The 20,958-nt window shown below is 39.5% G+C and overlaps 1 protein-coding gene across 6 annotated transcripts in view; it reads right to left on the bottom strand.

Annotated features, from left to right (window-relative positions):
• Positions 1–20,958, bottom strand: part of CLASP2 (cytoplasmic linker associated protein 2) — a 151,714-nt gene that overhangs the window by 96,467 nt on the left and 34,289 nt on the right. For all 6 annotated transcript variants that reach the window (XM_065627458.1, XM_065627457.1, XM_065627462.1 and 3 more), the window contains exon 7: positions 14,812–14,882. In XM_065627458.1, coding sequence (XP_065483530.1) covers positions 14,812–14,882 — 71 coding nt within the window. The remainder of the gene's footprint in view (positions 1–14,811; positions 14,883–20,958) is intronic.

Raw genomic sequence — 20,958 nt, 5'->3', positions numbered from 1 at the left:
TTCCAGAAGGGCACAGATCTCTTACGGGTCTCCCGTCAGGCTTGTTTGCTCTGCATGGCTGCTGTGGGCGCTGAAAGGCACCTCAAGCAGCACTAGACATCTATGTCTGGGCAGCTGAATCGCACCTAAGATGCTTCAGATCGACCGTAAAGGCGTAATTCCTGGGCATTCACCCTGTGCCACAGCAGGTAGAGGGATCTGGAACCATTAGGAGGCAAATTCTCATTCAAAATCAAAAATCTACTTCCCACAATGACGGAGCATGGTTCTTCAGAAGATGACAGAAGTAGCGTAAGGCCACTTACTGACAGATTTAACTTTACTGCATGGTACCCCCTCTGTTTCTCTTTACACTCCTAAAGGAGGCAACTTTACCTATGGTTCTGCGCTGACAAACGGTTCTCGTGTTCCGTGCAACATTTGCTGATGCTCATCAGCAAAAGCTCCAACTCTTACCAAAAGAGATTCCTTTTTCCACGGTAACCTCCTGAGGTGGAAGGAATTAAAAATACCAATGACAAAAGTAGCTAAATAATACAACTTGGTTCAAAAAAACCCCCATGCACTAAAGCCAATTGTGAAGCCAAACGTACTCCTTCACATGCTAGTTTCTTCAGGCAGTTCCAGTGGACTAGAGTGTCTTTTACAAAAGACAGTCAGTAACAGGAATGAGGCAAATATTAACCAGTTAAATTGATACTGTTGATCCCTCAAATTCTGATAAAGTTCCCCTAACTTTTCAACAAGCAAAGTGCAGTACAGCTCTCCTACCTTCCATCAATCAGCTACAGCTCACCAAAAGAGGCTCAGGCCAAATGTGCTTTTTTTAAGAAAAAAAAAAAACCAAACACACACAAAAAAACCCACCCCACAAACAAACAAACCAACCAACCCACCCACCAAACACACAACAAGAAAACCTCAATCTAAATGAACAGGGCAAAAGAGAGAAGAATGGAAAACTGAAGAGACCTGACGGAGACATTTAGAAAAGAAATAACAAGGACTGGCAATGGCACAAAGAAAAGCTGGTCTTACAGTTCATCTTACGGTTGCCTGGCTGAAATACAAGATTCAAATACAGGTTTCAAATAAAGCTGCAACTAGCCAGAATAAGCAACTGAGGTAACTTCGCTCCCAAGCGAAGTTCCATCCCAGTTTCTAGTTCTAGTTCTGGAATAACTCCATTAAACTCATGTAAGTTACTTTCTCATTTTTACCCATTAAAGTCAAAGACAGTTTCTGCAAATCTTGCTGTATTTTTTACCTTCACAGCATCTGTAAAATTATTTCCACAGTCCAGTTAAATTTGGTAAAATAAACAAACAAAATCAATCAATCCTTTAGACAGTTTTCAATGTTTGCTATTGGACCTTCCTTTGTTATATATTTCCCAAACGCTACTCAGTGCAACTTATGGAAAACTGGAGATGCAGTCAGTATAACTGTACTTTAGAAATAATCAGTCTCACTTTATTTACAGCTTTCCTCAGGCATGTTCAATAGCCTTCTGAATTAACACCTAGTAGTCTATAACCTATTAGTGAGTAAAGTACCATTTTAATAGTAAAGGGGGAAGAGAAAGATAGCAAGGGTTTCTAGAATTCATGACAAGGCAACACCTAAAATAGTATTAAAGATTAAACAGCAAGACAACAACAACAAAAAAAAACCAACACCAAAGCAAGCCCATACCTAACATGTTATTGCTTTAGGCCACATTGTTTGGGGCACACTGCACTATGGCCAGCGCTGAAATGTTAACAAGTAACGTGTCTTTTGGGCAGGGTGGAGGAAAAAAGTGGAGAAATGACACAGACATGCTTTGTAGAAGAAATTAAAGACCAGTAATTTCTGACAATTTAAACACAGTAGAGGTTGACCCAGTAGCTGTAACACAGAAACTGATGGGAATACTCCTCTGTTTTAGCACAAAGTAAACTATGTCTACCTCAACACAAGTGTTTTGCTCTCCTATGAAATGTTAGAGAAGTAAAGCTGAGAAAGACAGTAACTTCTGAAGCAATCAAGACCTCTGGTAAATGAATATGAGTACTCCTGTAGAAAGTCTTCCTATCCAGACAGTGACTAAAATGAAACAAGGTAGTTCACTTAAAACAGTAATAACAAAAAAGAAAAAAAAAAAAAAGAAAGGCTTGAAGAGATTTTTTACTTGATGCCTGGTAAATCTGTGAGCCACAAAAGAGATCCATAATTTATATCAAAAGTTATGGTTTATTTAACTGTTGTAGTCCGTCTGAATTCAGACCTCCTTTTTGGCCTAATGCTTCACTCTGTTGCTTAAGTTACCTTCTGAAAAAGCTACTACTTGAAATATGTTCTCGAAGTATAAACCCTGCTATTCACTTTTAAAACATTCTGTAATTCAACAGCTAGATTTTGCTCAGCAGGCCTGGTTTCATTATTGACTGTCTTAATTACCAAGGCACCAGAAATCATTTGATTTCTTTCTTCACAAATTTCCTTCGCTTGTGAATCGAGTATCCACTCTAAATAGTACCAGTATTTTATTCAGTGACTCTAATGACCTATTTTAAAACCAATATATTTAATATTAAAACACATTATATTTAGAATCCACTGTCCATAAATTACAATATGACTGGCATTATTGATACATTTAAGTTAAGAAACATGAGGAAAAAAAGGACCATAACTTTAGTATCTGTAACTAAGTCAATCAAACGACTGACATCCATTGAGGAAGAAACCATTCACGGCATCTCCAATACTTAATTCATTCACATGGAAACAAGAGTTTAATGATTTGATTTTTCAAACTATCAATTACATCACAGCAAAGATAAGAGAGGCAGACATAAGGACCATGTGCATTCATCTTTAACATGTATATGTGATAACAAAGGGCCATGTGATAAATATCATGTAGTATCAATAAGAAGGTTTACAAACTGCGAGCTTTAATTGTGATTTACTATTAGAGGCTAACAGTGACAAATTTAGTTCTACAATAGATAACTTTTTTAGTAACAAACACATTACTTTTTAGTGTGGCCAGTTTCTGTGTGTTAAACTCACACGAGCCAGCAGTGTGTCCTGGCAGCCAAGAGGGGCAACCGTGTCCTGGGTGCATCCAGCCCAGCATGGCCAGCCGGGCAGGGAGGTGGTTGTCCCGCTCTGCTCTGCACTGGTGCGGCCTCGCCTGGAGCACTGGGTGCAGCTCTGGGAGACACAGGATAAAAAGGATCTAAAGCTACTGGAGAGTGTCCAGAAGAGGGCCATGAAGTTGGTGGAGGGTTTGGAGAGGAAGCCATATGAGGGACAGCTAAAGTCACAGAGTTTGTTCAGCCTGGAGGAGACTAAGAGACGACCTCATGGTGGCTGCAGCTTCCTCACAAGGGGAGGAGGAGGGGCAGGCACTGAGCTCTTCTCTTTAGTGACCAATGACAGAACCCGAGGGAATGGCAGGAAGATGTGCCAGGGGAGGTTTGGGTTGGACATTAGGAAGAGGTTCTTCCCCCAGAGGGTGCTGGACACTGGAACAGGCTCCCCAGGGAGGTGTCACAGCCCCAAGCCTGACAGTGTTCAAGAACAAACTGGACAACGCCCTCAGACACACGGTGTGAACTGAGGGGTTGTCCTGTGCAGGGACAGGAGTTGGTCTCGATGATCCTGTGGGTCCCTCCCAACTCAGGACTTTCTATAATTCTACAATTCAATTTGTACGTTGCCTTTGTGTTTTACGTTTTCAGATTCACAAATAAAACACAGGTCCTAGAAGCAAAGAGTGTAACTCTAATATGAACACACAGCTGATAAAATGTGGAGAGATTTATTTCTCTAAAATTACTTTAGATATCTGTATTTCACGAATTAGAAAAATAATACTCATCTCTGAACACAAAAACATGCACTCCACAGCAAGAATGAAAGGGTTGTTAATGGTCTTTGAGCACACTGACCAATTTGTTCTCTACCTCACATACTCACAGAAATGGCAATTAAGGAATTAGGGCAAATATGCCTGGTTTATAGCTGGGCAGTTTTAGTAGGCACCGTTTCAACTTTTGTGAGAACACCATCCAATCCCAAAGTAACACATACTGCCTGCTTCCCTCAGTGTTTCTGAATAGTTTGCAAAAAAAAAAAAAAAAAAAAAAAATCTATAGAGAAATGTTTCTGACATTTAAGTTCAATAGCAAACCTCATATTGCATAAGTTGACTGACCAAAGGACTTTTATCAGGTCAACACACAAATCGATCTGTAATAATAAAAGGATATTTTGGCAAACGTGAATCTACCTATGTTAATTGTTTAGGTGGCCAAGGAACATCATGGAGCTCTTGACATCTAATGAAAGCAAAAAATATCTAATTTGAAGGTTCTTCTGCAGGCTGTGAAGAGCTTTGCTCTACATCCCTTCTCCTCAGGCTCCAACTACCTATAACTCTGAGGGCTTTCAAGTGTTTCTCAGTTGAAAAGAAGAATTTTCATATCAATTAAATACAAGAAAAGCTGTACCAGAGAAATTTTAAACTAGTAACCATGAAAATCTTATTGCCTATACTCCACATAGCTGTGAAACTCCTTTGAGATTTAAACTGTAGTTACTTCTTGTAAGAATCTACAGGCATAGCTGGTTTTCAAAAGGCTCTTTCAAGTTAAGCACTGCACCAAAGCGTATTTTGATGAAGGACCTGGGAAAGGAAAGAACGCACAAAATGCAAACCACGATTCTTTACAACTAAGGTACTTCTATAAATACAATATCCAGAGTGGAACTTCTGATTCAAGTGAGTAATAAAGCAAAACCTTCACATCCGAAGGCATTTCAGACACCTGAAGTGACCCAATTATAGCTTACTTGCTCATCAGTATTTACTACAGTAAGACTTTATTAAAAATAACTTGCAACAGTATGGAAAAACTCCTCATATCTATATAGATAACAAAGACAAAAATTAACCCTGGAAGGTAAACATCCAATTAGTCATGTGAAAGAGTCTTGCAACATCTGTCAAAGAAAATCCTCACTAGACTTTAAATTTCTTGTTAGGCTGTTGGCAATTCTAATGCTTATTTCAAAACACATCTTAAAAAAAACCCAAAAAAGACACCACAAAACAAAACCTAACAAACCTAATATCAGCATTAGCTTGGAATAATCAAAGATGTTTCAAAACAAATAAGGATTTCAACTGTAACACAAAACTTGTTTTTCTTAGGTAACTTGTTCCGAAAAACAAATGGAAACAGACTTCAAAAGCAACCAACACTTTTGGATGGCAGATTAAACATCTCTGGAAATCTTTTTAGTGGACTGGTGTTTCACGTTTAATGAAAACAACAATCACCATCCCCAAGTTCCCCAGAACTGAACACCAAAAATTCCTTTGACACTTGAAAAATGTCATTTAGAAACAGGAAGACGAAACTTACTTGTAGTTGCTATTTTAGAATAGAAAAACAAAAACAAAAGTGCAGTTATCACTCCAGAATCCATGCTGGTTTTGAGAAAATAATTGTGTTTGTCATAGGTTTTCAGCTTTGTTTTCTAAGAAAGAAATGCTCCAAGTTGCATATTTCTTCCTTGAATTATTTTTTTTAATTCACGCCAGTGTTGAACCTCGCTGTATTCATCCATTCTCTGAGTAGAAACACTGTCTTTTCATATAGCCCTTGGCTTGTTTACACATTCCATCCCTCTCCCACTCAGTTGTTTCACTGTCCCAGTGCTCTTTTACTGCTATTAGCAACGGTACGTGCACTTTATAGACAAAATGCTACTCAGAATCTCTGTTAATCACTGGGAGTACCATATGACCTTACCATGAAAAGAAGCTTTGCACTGGTTTGGTTCAGAACAGCAACAGAACTCCAGCTCACAGTATTTGTCCTTCATTTCTCAGGCACAGTGAGTAAAGCCTTTTCCCAACCCAACGCGCCCACCAACTGCTGACAAGGGAAGAGGAGGAGTGCGGAGCAATCACAAGGAAAGGATCCAGTGCAGGAACAGTCAGCACGTTAAAAAAAACAGGCCCAAAGAAGAAGAGAAAAGGGAACAAACAATGCACTTTTATTCCCCAAAAGAAACTTCTGCCACTATATTTTCTTCCCCTGCCCAGGAAACAGCTCTGGATGGTACAAAGCACCGCAGTTACATCCTGTGCAATTTCTAGGCCTGTGCAGTAATTGCTCCATTACCACCATTCACCGGACTCTGTTGGTTTATTAATAAAAAGCCTCTTCCCTCTTACTTCAGGAAAGTAAAATTGGAAATACACATCAGAAATGCATATGCACTACAAATATTTTATATATATTTTTTAAATCAAGCTAATGTGTCAAACATCACTATAGCCTCTGTACCTTTAATATGTCAATCTTTTTTCAGCCAAAAGTAATATATTAAAGCTGTATGGCACCCACATTTCACAGAAACTACTAATCAGATTAACGACTTAGGAAGACGGTCTTCCCTCAGAAGAACATCAGGGAATGGAAGATAATTGTTCTTGTGCTCAAGGATCATGCATACATTAATGAAGTTATTTTGAAAGAAGACAAACACCATAATTCGATATGCATATGTAGTAAGATACAAGGATAATTCCTGTTCATAAACCAGTCACATACGCTTTATCATCTGAAATCTGACAAGTGCTTAAAGTCATGAAACATCATTACATTGTATAACACTTAAATAAAAATCCACTAATAAATAAAGAAGTTGATTTATCTCATTCATTATATGATTCAAAATAGCATACATAGTACATATTAGTGCAACAAATCTGTGCACCATATATGTCCTCTTACAAAGCTGATTATATGCTTTTAGATAGCTCTCAAATACCTCATGTCTGGTACTGCAATATGTTTAGTACATCTTAAGAAAACCTATGTCTAATCTATGGCCTCTCATACTTTTAGGCAGATAAATTTGTCTTTATTCTAACTATCTTGTTCAACTGGGAGCAAGACAGTCCCTTACCTATGAAACAAAGTACCCTGTTTCCCCGAAAATAAGCCCTAGCACGATTTGAGGATGCTCGAAATATAAGCCCTGTTCCAAAAAAAAGTCCTAGCTACAGTTCATTAAAAAAGTCAATTTAAATAGTGTCCAGGCAGCTATAGATGTAAAAAAGTAAGAATCTTTTGAAGGAAAAATTGCATAAAGCCCTGTCTTATTTTCAGGGAAACAGGGTAGCAGAGCACAGACTGACAACAAGGTGAGGAAGCACTTGCTGGAAGCCACTGAATTACAAACCCCAAAGAGAACACACAAAGCGACGTGCCGCGCTGCAATTCTGCCAGTGACCTCCTAAACACCCTAATCTGGTTATCAGCGGATAAGGGCAGAAATGCATTATCCTCTCCAAGGAACAAGAAATCCAGAGCGAGGAATGGTTCCCGACCGGTTTTCCTCAGCAGCCTCAGAACACAACCTATGGGTCAAATACACACATTCACATGAGTATGTGAAATGCCTTTAAGACTGAGACAGCGTGTGCTTTCCCACTGGCACGCATTCGGTACACCAGAAGTAACAGCCCATTTGCTTGCTGGGCCACAAACACAGTACTGCCTTTTTATTTTTTCCTCCACATTCTTCCAACAAAAGATTGGAGAGCTTGAGCCAGTTAACATGGGAGCAAACAGAAAATCTGGCTCTTCCCTTTAATCTTTACTTGAGAAATCAGATTAAGATTCAGCAGTTAAGCACCACATTTTATTTACATTTCTGCTTGTGCTCAAGAAAGCTGAAAAAAAATCCAAGAGGTTACAGTAAGTCAGTGTCCTGCATTCGAGACAAAATGTTGAAACTACCACCTCCATATAAGATTTCCAAACATACCCTGCTCAATTTTGTACTGTATCTAGGCTGATTAAGTGAGCAAACCAAATAAAATAAACAAAAAATTCTCTTCTCTGTAGTATCTGCACAACACCATCCAGAAAATCAGCATAGTCTCAAATAATAAGTTAAACATACATACTGGCCACAAAAAAGTGATTTTGTCAAGAAAAGACATTTCTCAAAGGCTACAGAATCACTAACCTTAAAATAGATCATTTCTTTTATGTTGCACATATTAGGAGGATGCATAGGATATTTGCAAAACAAAAGACCGTGGCAAAACCTACATTTAAATTCAGAAAAAAAGATCAAAAAGTTTTCTGAATAGTAACTAAGGTTTTGTTTTCCCTAGCAGTTTCATAACCCAACGTCAGAAGACTGAATTCCTCATAAATGTGGTAAGCAGTAGTTTTAAGAGAGACCAACAGCTACATAATCATCCCACACACTCTTAATTGTATCTGGCATTATTGCTCAAAGCTCCTACACAGAGCGTCAGCTGACTGCCTGAACAGCACTTTGTTCTTAGTGCCTTTGTTAATGATGAATTAAATTATACAGAAGAGAGCTCCACAACCACCCTTATTTTATAAACCTTGACCATTACAGAACCACAAAAATCCTATGTCTTTGCCCAGGGAATACAGTTATTTCGTAACATACTATAACTTGCATCCTTAATCTGCAGATCACCACAATCCATGTTTACAACGTGGAGAACTGGGTTCCTTCATGGGAGGGAAACAAAGATGAAGAAAAACATTCCTAGAAAAAAAATCTCAACAAGAAAGAGCTTACCACATATTCAGTTCTACAAAGACCATGACTTCTCTTGCGTCTTGCAGATCACATGACAAAAAAAAATACAAACATCAGAGAACTGCCCAGATTTTTTTTTTTGAACTATGAAGTCCAGCCTTAATTTCACTGCTCCCGTCACACTGATTACCTCTTTTAGCCTCTAACATACCAAAGAACTAAGAGAAAAACATGTTTCAGGACACCTTAAGAAAAGGTCTGTCTTGGGACTCTTACTACCAATGTTTCAGCAAATTCAGATAAAATATCTAACTTAATCTAAGTACATGATCTTTATAGACCATCTTCCTTAATGCTATTGAAAACTATATATATAATCATCTGTAAAAACACGGCCCTTCTACTACATTCCTAAACTTGCTGCAAGCCAAAAGAACACTGCTCACATTTCTCTGGAAATAACACATATGTAGGAAGTCATGAAGTTATCAAGCTCAGATAACCTGCTGTCATACAGAACCAAGAGATGTGATAAAGATAAAACACTATGTCCAGTTCTTAATCAAAACACGGCAATATAGTCTTCACTGACCTACTTTCCATTGGTTTGTGTAACAATACACTGTGCAGTGAAGGAAACATAGTAACATCCCATGTCTTTATTAAATATATATTCCTAGCACTAGAAGCAAGGCACTCCTTCTGTAGCTACACCGGATTACTATAAATTTATCCACGAAACAGAGCAGATTAACACATGCTTGTTTATAAAGCGGGACAGTAAATTCAGTCTTATTTTACACGGCTGGCTAACACAAGCAGGGCTGAGACAAGAGGGGTAAACAGAATGCCAACATGAAAATGCAGAGTGGAAACTGCCAGCGTTGTAAATAATTGAGACCACGGGCCCTCCCAGAAATCCACGCGTGGTTAGAATTAAAAACAAAAACAAACCAAAAAACCCAAAAAACCAAAAAAAACCAAAAAAAACCAAAACCAAACCAAAACAAAACCAAAAAAAAACCAACCAAAAAAAAAAAACCCAAACAAAAAAAACAAACCCCAAAAAACAACGAGCAGAGCTGCTGCGCCCGCTGCCCCAGGGACCCCCCCGGCCGGAGCGAATGACATCGGGACGAGATGTCAACCTGCCGTTCAGACTTACTGCGGCCAAACCTCGCTCTCCGGGAGGCGGACGCGGAGCAGCGGAGCCGCCCCCCCCCAACACGGGAGGGCATCGCCCGGCCCCGCCGGGCCCCTCCGCCCACCCAGCGCCCTGCCCGACCTGCGCGCCCGGCACCGCTCCCCGCGCTCCTCCGCGGGGCTTGCAAACGACCCCCGCTCCCCACACCCTTCCTCCCGAGCCCCTCAGCCGCCGGCGGGGGCAGCGCCGGTGCCCCGGGGCGCGCACTCACCGTCCCCCACAGCCATCATGCCGCGGCGGGTGCCGGCTCCCTGCCGCAACAGCCGCCGCCGCCGCCCACGCTTCAAAATAGCAGTCCCGCCTCAGGCGGGAACCGCCCCCAGCCCCGCTTCCTCCGCGCCTCCCGCCAGCGCGCCTGGCCCGGCCCCGTCCCACCGGGGACTTTTACTTGCGCTCCTCCTCCCGCGCCCGCCCCCGCCGCGGCGGTCACGTGCCCCGCGGGCTCCGCGCCCGCCCGCGGGGATCAGCCTCACCCGTGGGGTGGCGTGTCCCCCCCGCGGAGCGCGCTGCGAGAGCCCCGCTGCTTCCTGCGCGGCTGCTTCCATTGGGACGGGCGTTCCGCAGAAATAAATCAATTTAAAAAAAAAAAAAATTAATTTAAAAAAAAAATACAGGAGGCGTAAGATAGCCCGTTGAAGAAAGGTGCTATTTGACAGGACTCCGTGGAAATCCCCTCAAAACTTTACGAGAAGCAGCTTTTTAAAGCGGGCAGGCAAGAGATGCTGGAGGGCATTTGGCAGTGGTGCAGGAATTAGAACAAAAACCCACCCACAGCCTGAACTCCTGGCTCCAGTCTACTCCCAAATCAACGTTTTCAGTGGCATACTGAAAAAGTGCAATCCAATAAAATGGATAAAAAACCCCAAACAAACAAAAAACCCAACGTTGTTCCAATTTACTTCATCTTGCCTAAGGAAGAGCTTAAAACGCAGACGGACACACGGCCGTAACGCACAGCGAGCTGTGCAGCGCCTGTAAACCTCGCATTTGCAGTAGCCGGGGCACAGTTCTGCAGAGTAATAGTTCAAAATATCATGCAAATTCCTTAAAAACCAGTGGAAGCATCAGCCTGCTGAGGCCCTTTACGTCTAAATAGGCTTAAACTGACCACTACGCTTCAGTGGTCAGTGAATTCTCCTATTTAAAATTATTAAGCAGCAAGAGTAACCACTGAGATTTAAAATAATGTGGCTACACTCTGACCATTCACATTGAGCACGCAAAAGAAATACATGTAGCTCAAACCCCTGTAAATTAATTGTGGCATCTATCACCAGTTGCCGTATTTCCCAAACTACATGCGTTCACACTGTGCCACACTGGTGAGCTCTGGCAGACTGTGTCGTCATTGTCTCCATAGTAACTATATTTCCCAAAAGAAAACAGCAAAGAAAAATAAAAACCAAGAACATAATGTGGAAAAACACATACACAGTTGTGCTACGGATTTTTATTTGCCAGCTCCCCCCCTTTTTTTTTTTTTTAAACAGAATGTTTGCCTCGACTGCATCTTTATCACCCATAACACAGCTCCCCCATAACCGCGATACTAACATCACTTTATCCTACCTGTCACATTTTATGTGTGTAAAGCTAAATCTGTGAGGCGTACCATTAAAATGGGAAAACTGCATGGGTTGAATAGAGATGTACCATTTATATTCAGCTCAAGTCACTCTGTCCGCTAGACGAAGCAAAGTAGAAAGCTCGATATTACTATTTTCCCTAGTTTTAATTCCCTGTCTCAAAATTTACACTACTATCCGATATAGGAATCTGTTTAAATTCTGTTAGAGAAAACAGTATTTACAAATCTTAGGCAGCAGAAACAAGTGCTTTTTGAGCTTTGAGATTGGCTGCCAGTTCTGTTTCCATAGAAATGAACATTCATTTGCTGAAAAATTGGGAGGTGCTTTAAAGAACCTTCTCCAGTTTACAGGGATACATATATTTCTGGTGTAGTGAAAGGGCAAAAATAGCAGCACACGTAAGATTTCGCTTAATAGGCAAACATCCTGACATGATTCTCTTAATATGCAACATCATTATGAATGTAAACAAACCGCAAGGTTTTCACAGCAGCAAATTCATTCACATAATTCACTTTAAAGAAACGACGTCTGGTTTTACTACCCACTGCTGAGGGCAAGGGAAGATGGGGGAAAAATAACTTCAAAAATATAATCAAAGGTCAATTGGAAACGTCAGTGTGATATTATTTAAGCCGGTAAGTTGCGCTCACTGAGCAAAAGCACGGACTCTTGCTCAGTGCCCTTGTGCCTCCTTATCTGTTGGCTTTTGAAACTGCTTGGTACATCCTGCCCCAATTACTCCATCCGTACTTGTGTCAATGTGCTTGTCGCCTCTTCGACCCTCCAAGAGGGTCTTGGCAGCCTCCAACAGTAACTCGCTGCTCTTTACACTATTATCAGGCATCAGATTCAATAAAGGAAGATGGTAACGCTCAGACTAAAGGGGCTGTTCATGCCAGGTCTGCTCTAACACAGTCACAGGGATAACAAGATATTAAATCTACCAATGCGCGTGAGACTGCAGGTACGGTGTCTTTTCCTCTCCTCCCTGTATTTGTCCCAACATACCTAACCATACCGACACAATGTTTTTAAAACCTGACGTGTTTAATCATGTTAGCACAAAACTTTTTTTTTTTAAATATATATTTGTTTTGATTATTAAAATACTATGGAAAACATTCTTGTGGCTGAGAGTTTTGAGGGGTTTATTTTTTATTTTCCTCTCCTCAGTACATGCTGAATAAAGAGACTGAACAACTGACATTAGTATTCTTTGACAGAAGACTCCTCAGTCACATCTGAGTTCTCAGAAATTAGGTCGACACGACAAAGATTTACCGCCACAGCAGTGTCACTTGGGACCACGAAGAAGCTGACATCTTCCACAGCTGTATAAGCGAGCCTTTCCCCATCTATCACACACTGAAGAGAAAACTCATCAGTGCAGTTAACTTATTTGGGAAAGTGGCTCAATCTGGCAAAAAGCCCCTCCTTTGGCTGGTAAAAAGGTCCACTACAGAGCTGCACCAGTCTGATTATATTAAAGCCTGTTGAACAGTTTTTTGTTTCCTCCCCCCTCCTTTGGAAACGTTCCCCCCCTACCTTCCTAAGCCCAGCTCCAAAATATCCAAAGCACTACAAAAATCCTCAACGCTGTAACAGATGTAATTAGACATTAAAATTTGGCCTTTATCCAAAGATGTTTGGTAAAGCTCCTAAAACAAAAGTTGGTAACAAGGCTACAGGAATTCAACAGTAAATTTCAATCTACACGTGCAAGCAGTAAACACAAATTATCCTTCAGGGAATAATGAAGGACAAAGCCAAGACAAAGCACTAACAATGGAAGAGTATCTTTTCAATAAATTAAAAAATTGTCTAGATGGATGCAACGGATAAACTAGGTTCAAGCAAAAATACTGAAACCGAGGTACTAAAGGGATTCTGTCTCTATGGTACCAAACAGAATCATAATAACTTTTGCCACCTACAAGACAAAATAAATAGTTTATACTGCTGAAGATCAGCATTAATATCTGTATTTTACAGACGAGATAAAAATGGTTTAAAGAGAAACGTAATCAACTCTCTTAAAATAGAGACAAAAAGCTCAGAAGTGCTATGTAAACCAGTCCAGCAATGTTGTATTCATATTTTCAGATATATTTAACTTATTTCAATGCATTTACATTCCCTCCTGCAACTTTCTCTGTTCTCCTGAGAACTACCAACACAAATAAAATACATGTAAAATGCATCTTTGAACCTCTCAAACCTGTGCAGCAGTATTAAATTCAAATACAAGAGATAATGGTTTACCCTTTCAAAATGAGTAAATTTACAATCCAACAGAACATTTATGTAAAACATCTTTCCCCCAAATTAGTATTTTTTAAAATATTAATCTTTACAAATCTATTTTTGTATTTAAGTGTTCAAGAATAGCAATGTTTTATTTCAAAGCAGAATGCGGCCTAGAAGTTCTTACTGCCTCAAAGGTCGTAAAAACACATTCCTTTGAACCTACGGCCTCTTCTGTTTTCACACGAAGAAAAGCGTGAGAATATTTAAAATGAAAAGGTATATTTGAGTACATTAACAAATCATATGCATTCCTCAAAATATTTCTGCTCTTGCACAATTACACTTTTTAGATCTAGAAGAGCCTCCTTTTCAGTCAGCATAGTTGCTCTGAAAGGAAAATGAACACCAGAAAACCCTCCTCCGTAAACCAAAATCTACGGATTCCTTGCAGGCTGATAATGACGCTTTCAAAACCAACTACATTAAAGCCATTGTCACACCACCTCCCTTGTTGTACTCTTATGCAACAGTTTTTTCTTAAATTATAGTTTTAAGTAAGAAAGAATTATGGGTTTGCTCTTTCATACTATAAAATACTGTATCAAGAATGCAGTAGGAAGCAACAAGGATTCTCTGCACAGAGGGTTTTCTTTTCATGAAATACACCAACAATAAAGAGCTCAAACTAAGTACAGTCTTAACTTCAACATTTGTCTTGGAATGCTGCGGTCACTTACTTCTATAATTTAAAACTCCATGGATTATAAACATTATAAATCATTTTAACTGAGAAGAAATCAAACACAGCCATCACTAAATTACCATTTTCTGTTAGAAACATACTGTAAGATAGGATATGGTTCATCTGATCTTTCCTCCCCTCGCATGAATGCTTTGCAGCATTCTTGTATCCTCTACTGAGCACATATGTAACTTGTTAAAGATTCACTGCTTGTTTCCATGCAGTTTCAACACCTTTTTCAATTGTATTCTGACTGCAGTTCAGCAAATACTTCCAGTAATGCAGCATGTTTGTTTCACTGTCTCATTTTCTTAGTATTTACATGTTTTCAGTCATCCATCTCACATTGATAATGCTAGTATTTAAATTTTATCTTGTATCAATCTAAAGCTGAAAACAAACGCATCATCTTTCGTACTCACCACTGATGTTGCTTGAAATCATATTTCCAGAGTTTCTTACTTCATCAAATTTTGCAAAGATTGTTTGCAACCTGTAAAGAACAACAATAAAATATTTTTACATCTCTGAAATCAGTTTATTATAATACATAAAGCAGTAATGCAGAATATACAAGGGATTAAGAGTATCAAGAAACAATTCCTAAAGGTTTTAAGTCTCTTCAGTTAGTTGAGCATCTTTACACGAATGCAGGGAAAACCTAAGTCAACTTAGCAAAGAACAAAACTGAGCATCGTTATTAGCATGATTAAAAATAACTAAAATTCTGAAGTTCATGTTCAGTAATACTATATATTGGATTCAGAGGACTGATATTACTCTATTTTTACACAAGAGTAAAAGGCAACAATTTGAACTATGGAATGTTCATGTGGTGAAACAAAAGGGATTACTATTTAATTTGTTCTGAGACAATTACGAGTTTTCCTCAAAATTTTTGTTCCTCAAAATTTCCTCAGTTTTATTATGAAAATACTTTCATAGTAGCACTTCCACAGGAAAAAAACAAAAACAAACCAAACTTTTCTCTAAACTTAAGGTACACTAAAAACTTTAATTATGTTCAACTCGCACACCACTGATTTAAACTCTCACAAAACACACTGCAAGTGCTTAGCTACATGTAAATAGCAAAAAAAAAAACCAAAATGAAACCCAACCAACCGCGCAAAAAAACAGACCTGAAAACACTCTAGATTTGCAGTCTAGTCCCACGAAGTAGAAAATGCAATTCAAGCAAGAAAGCTGGCAAAACACTTAAACAGTCATTTCTCATCACTTCTGCAGAAAACTCAATAAAGGCAGTGGAAATATCTTGCAGAAAAAGTGTGACCCACAGGCCAGCAATGGGTTTGTATTGACATAATACACTGTTCAACTGAACACAACTGAGAACATTTTCTTACATTTCTCCAAAGACTATTCTGCATTTTAGACAACTCAGAGCATGGTAATATCTAACATACATGTGAAGTTTTAGCTACAAGACTAGTAGGACTGGATCCTGACCTTAAATGCATAGAGTTACTAACTACAAATCTTGTGATAGTCTGCAACTCTCCAAACAGGTACAGTTCAGCTACATTACCTATATTACTCAATGAAAATTCACTATAAGAGCAGCTTTTACAACTCACAATCCAAACTATTATAAGACAGACCGAGAAAAATGGATAAGAACAGTGCTTTGGTATAGAAATTCTCACAACACATAAAGGAGCAAAATCAAGGACACACAAAGATTTAACTTCAACATTTCCTTATGCACACCCCGCTTTTAGTCAATGATCCTTGTCGAGGGCTGTGCACAGTCTGCCTTTTCCGACACAATGCATTCCCCTTTCCTTCACCAGTACCTTTTTCTATTTACCTCGTTTATCTAATAATGAAGAATGTGATGAAATCATTAAACACTGGCAGACAACAGCGTAAAAAGCCTGAGCCTTTCCCCACACTTTCCAATCTCTTAGGACTCTCACAGTGTGGCATTTTTACCTTCCAAATACTTCAAAGCAATCTGCTACAGAACAAATTTGTCCTGTACTTAACAGGCCCACAACAAGAACGACCTGGATTTAGCTAACAACTCCACAAAAAGGCTTACCCTACTGCAAGCATCTAAAAAAACAAAACCAAACCCCTCCTTAATCATGTATGTCAACAACACATACAACAAACCAGTAATTATTCTACCATCTCAGCTTATCTTGAAACTGTATGTAGCTCACTGGTACTTTGCATAAACTTCCCCTAACGTATGTGTCATTCTTCTCTCTGGATCCTGTTCTCCTCTCCCTGTTGCACCACCATTGCATTTACAGCCACTGCAGCCACAGCAAAGCGTCTGAAATGGCAGCAGCAATTCGCAAACGTCAGACTACACTGCTTTAATATTAAATCTCAGTATCTTAATGAGAAGGTAAATTAGTAAACCAAAGGCAATTTATGCCGAAATTGTATTTTTTGCACTTCAACTTGAAAAAGTAAAGCTACGGTTATTATATGAAATGCTTTTCGGGTACTAGCATTTGCTAATGACACATGAAATCCCATTAAAATGCCGTGTGCTTTCAAACGTACAAAGTGAAAAGTTCGCACAAGAATCAATACACACAGCAATCCGTTACGCCATCGTGCTTTCATAAAAGTTAATGCATTTGCTTCGTATGTACCATAGGACCTATTTTTAGTGTTTGCCAGTGACTGTGAGTTCCCCTTGACACTGCTGGATTCCATACCAAACACTACATTAAGAGCCTGCCTGGTTAATGAAGAGGATTTAACACCACAGCTGAAAGGCGGAAACTGTTACCCTGAGAGAAACTGAACATGAAGACTAGGGAGAGTAACGGGTTTCCTTTAAAACTTCACTTTTATTTTTATATCCTGTCAGGCTGATGTTATGCATTTGGCACACATATTTTAGAGAATACAAAAGAAAAAGAAAAGATTTCCTGCTCTTTTGAACTTAGTTTTCAAAAATGTTTTCCTGAGTGTTTTAAAGAGAAGAGAAAAATTAAATTATTCCTTATAAATACATTATAATAACACACATGTTGCCTCTCACTCTGGGCAAAATATCTGATAAAAGTACTTACTATGAACACTAAAAAAATGTGTTTGTCAGCACTGGATGCTATGTAGTCGATGGTGCAGGCTGGAGAACACCACAGTACTACCACTCCTAAAGCTTTCAAAGCTTTATGTCTTCATGACCAGAGAAACACTCTACAGTATTTTGTCATAATTACAAAAAAAAAACCAGTAAAACACCGCTGACAAAATGGTCAAGCACTACTGTAGATCCAACTCTCTCTTTAGTACAGCTTATGGGAACTGTAACTACCACTTTACAATGATTCTTACAACAAGTTTCTTCCTCCTTCTCCTTCCACGTAGCTCTTCATAGAATAATTTCAGTTGGAAAAGACCCTCAGGATCATCGAGTCCAACCATAATCTAACTCTGGCTCTAAACCATGTCCCTTAGAACCTCGTCTATACACCTTTTAAACCCCTCCAGCGATGGTGACTCCACTACTTCCCTGGGCAGTCTGTTCCAATGCTTCACAACGCTTTCCGTAAAGAAAAGTTTCCTAATATCCAGTCTGAACTTTCCCTGGGGCAACTTGAGGCCATTTGTTCTCATCCTGTCACTTGCTACTTGGAAGAAGAGACCAACACCCTCCATGCTACAACCTCCTTTCGGGTAGTTGTAGAGAGTGATAAGGTCTCCCCTCAGCCTCCTTTTCTCCAGGCTAAAGCCCCAGTTCCCTCAGCCGCTCATGCTACCCGTGTTCTCATTATTTTTTCACACAGCCACAGGCAGCAAGGCAGTTTGGGCTGAGGTCTCTAAAATTATTGCAACCACAGTCCATTTAGGAGTGTTTACAGGAGTTCGGCTCCCAGCAAAAGAGAGCCTGGCCAAGGGGAATCCAAGAAAGTTTACAAGGCTGGGTGAAGACTGGTTTCACCGTCATGAACAATGAGGAACGTTCTTTGAGAAGAGCAGCATTATTACTGCTTTATCTCATATCTGCAAGCACAAGTCTGGGTCTGACATGCATAATTGATCAGTGAAGTCATCAGTCAATAGAAATACTGTGTCAGCGGTGAAGAGAAATATTATCTTCTTTCTCCAAAAAGGCACAGACAGGTGTTCCATAACTTCACATATTGAAGGACAAATCCCCATTGACAATAAGCATATGTTCAGGAGAGCAGGCCACTTCTGCATGGTCTTGATGATTGTTGCTGTCTCAGTGAGTAAGTGAACGTATGAGGTTTCAGCACTTCAAATGGGGGCTCCTGGCAACCTACTAAACCCTCTCCTATGGCAGGTGACAGGTCTCTATCAAAGAATTAACATATTATGGTGATTACGTTCAATGAGAGGAATACGTACTCTTCTAAGACACAGCATGAGCTGACATGCACACACACGGAAAACACAGATGCTGGCAAAGAACATGCGCTACACTTCTAGACTGAAAAGCCACTATTTATTACCATTCTTGATGGAGTTCAACTGTTTGCATGACAGGTAGAAGAGGATACCTAAAAGTTTGGACCTTGTGATGAAGAGGCAAACAAGCACCACTTCCCTGCCAATAGCAGGAGGATAAAAAAGAAGAAAGGGTGGTAGAACAGACTAGTGTCTGTTCTTCATGTCCAAACTGAGCCTAAAGCAGGAAATGGCCCATCTGAAACTTCACACTTATTTCCCCTTACTTCCCCCCTCCAAATAAAAAAAAAAAAAAGGATCTTGCACAGACATGTGTCCACATCTGGACACACAGATGGACCTCATCTACAAAATGAACTAGACAGACATGTAGAATCTGCATACCACATAAAATGCAGTATTCAGAAATGCATGCTGCAGAATGCTTTAGCATTTCAAGATATGAATTTGTGGACCTGTCCATGAGAACTAAACAAATAACTGGTTCTATACATTTGCGTTTCTCAAGTAACAGTGGGAAAAGTTGTCTGATGACTTCCTGAAAGATCTTAAAAAGCTTTTAACACTCAGACTAAGCAACTGCTATCCAGAGCCACATCTATTACTTCCATTCAGGGAAGATCAGCCAAACAGATTCCATACTGCAACAATTCAATTTGGCCCATATAGAACAAAACCTGTTCACTATTCTTGGCTCACAGACCTAGAAATATAACATCCACTTTCAGTATTCACAAATGTATTAACACTAATATTTACAGGCCCGATACCAAAGACTGTCAAACCTTTTTGGCAGCAACTTTAACAAAAGGGAAAACAAGATCCAAATTTCCAACCACTGACACAAAACCTTTTTTTGGAAAAACTTATATGCTTCAGGCAAAAAGCACAATATTATTCTGACACTTGTAAGTTGAAAAGTAACAAATAGAAAGAGGAACTCATTGATTTTATTTATAAACAAACTCACAAATTAATCTCTGTAAAGAATAAAAATGCACTGAAGAAAAAATACATTAGTAGCAAATAGAGTTGAACTACGAAAGAGCCCATCTTCTTTTATTGACTATATAGATTCCAATAGGTCCAATAACCTTCTCTACAAAATCTAGTATTTTCCACAAAGGCAAAGCTACCAGGTACAGATTCCAAAACCTTTTAAGCCTACTATTATTAATTTACTAACTACATTTGACTTTATACAGACACAGCATGTATCTACCATTTGCATATTTAAGGAAGTTGAGCAATTTCTCAAAACAATGCTTGATTAACTTCCCTGCCTTCCTTTCAGCAGACATGAGCTCCTCTTTTCAGTGCTTTAGGGCAGAGCACATTCAAGCAGCAACACACAGATCTCTAATGTGTAATTTGTTATGTAAACTCAACAAGCCTACGTTCTATTAAATCATGGGTGCACCAAATACTGAAGTAATGGGGTTTTCTGCTAATATTTATGCTTACATCTAATTTTTAATGCACTCGCATGCAGTGAAGGAGCTGAACTCGACAACTGAAAGCAGCTGCATCTGAACTAGAGATTATCTGTAATACTTAAAACCCTTAAAACCTACCCAGACACACAAATATGAACACAGATTCCCCTCAAAACACTGATGATACTCTACATCAAAGGTTTTTTTCCTACATATCATAGCTCCTGCATAACCACATGAAAATTTTAATGCATGTAAGTGAAGGGAAAACTTCTGACAGGCACTGGGGAAGAAACAAATTAAGCCCACCTCTGAAGGAACAACAGGCTGAGCTACCACAGAGCTAATCTGTCTTTCCTGAGCTTTGTCAACTGCCTTGTTACTTGTGTGAAGGAGTTAAGAAGAGACTACAGGAACTCTGCTTTCTGCCAGCGATGGATGGGATGGAGACCAGTAGCCCCATCCTCAGGTAACTCATAACTCCCCCCTTCACCTCAACCTGAAAACCACTGCAGAGGACACAGCACCAAGACTCAATTCATGTATTATGTTACACTTGGTTTGACTGTTGGGTGCAAAACTCTGGAGATTAAGTGGCAACAACCCATTTAGCATCCACCAAGTAAAGCTTTCCTTCTCTGTGTAAATGCAAATGGTACAACTATGTTTGCTTTCAGATCAGGAGGAATTTTGTATTCAACTGATTAA

This window comes from Caloenas nicobarica, chromosome 2 (assembly GCF_036013445.1).
Source record: "Caloenas nicobarica isolate bCalNic1 chromosome 2, bCalNic1.hap1, whole genome shotgun sequence".
NCBI lineage: Eukaryota > Metazoa > Chordata > Aves > Columbiformes > Columbidae > Caloenas > Caloenas nicobarica.
The sequence above is the reverse complement of the archived record's forward strand: the minus strand, read 5'-3'. Positions and strand labels throughout refer to the sequence as shown.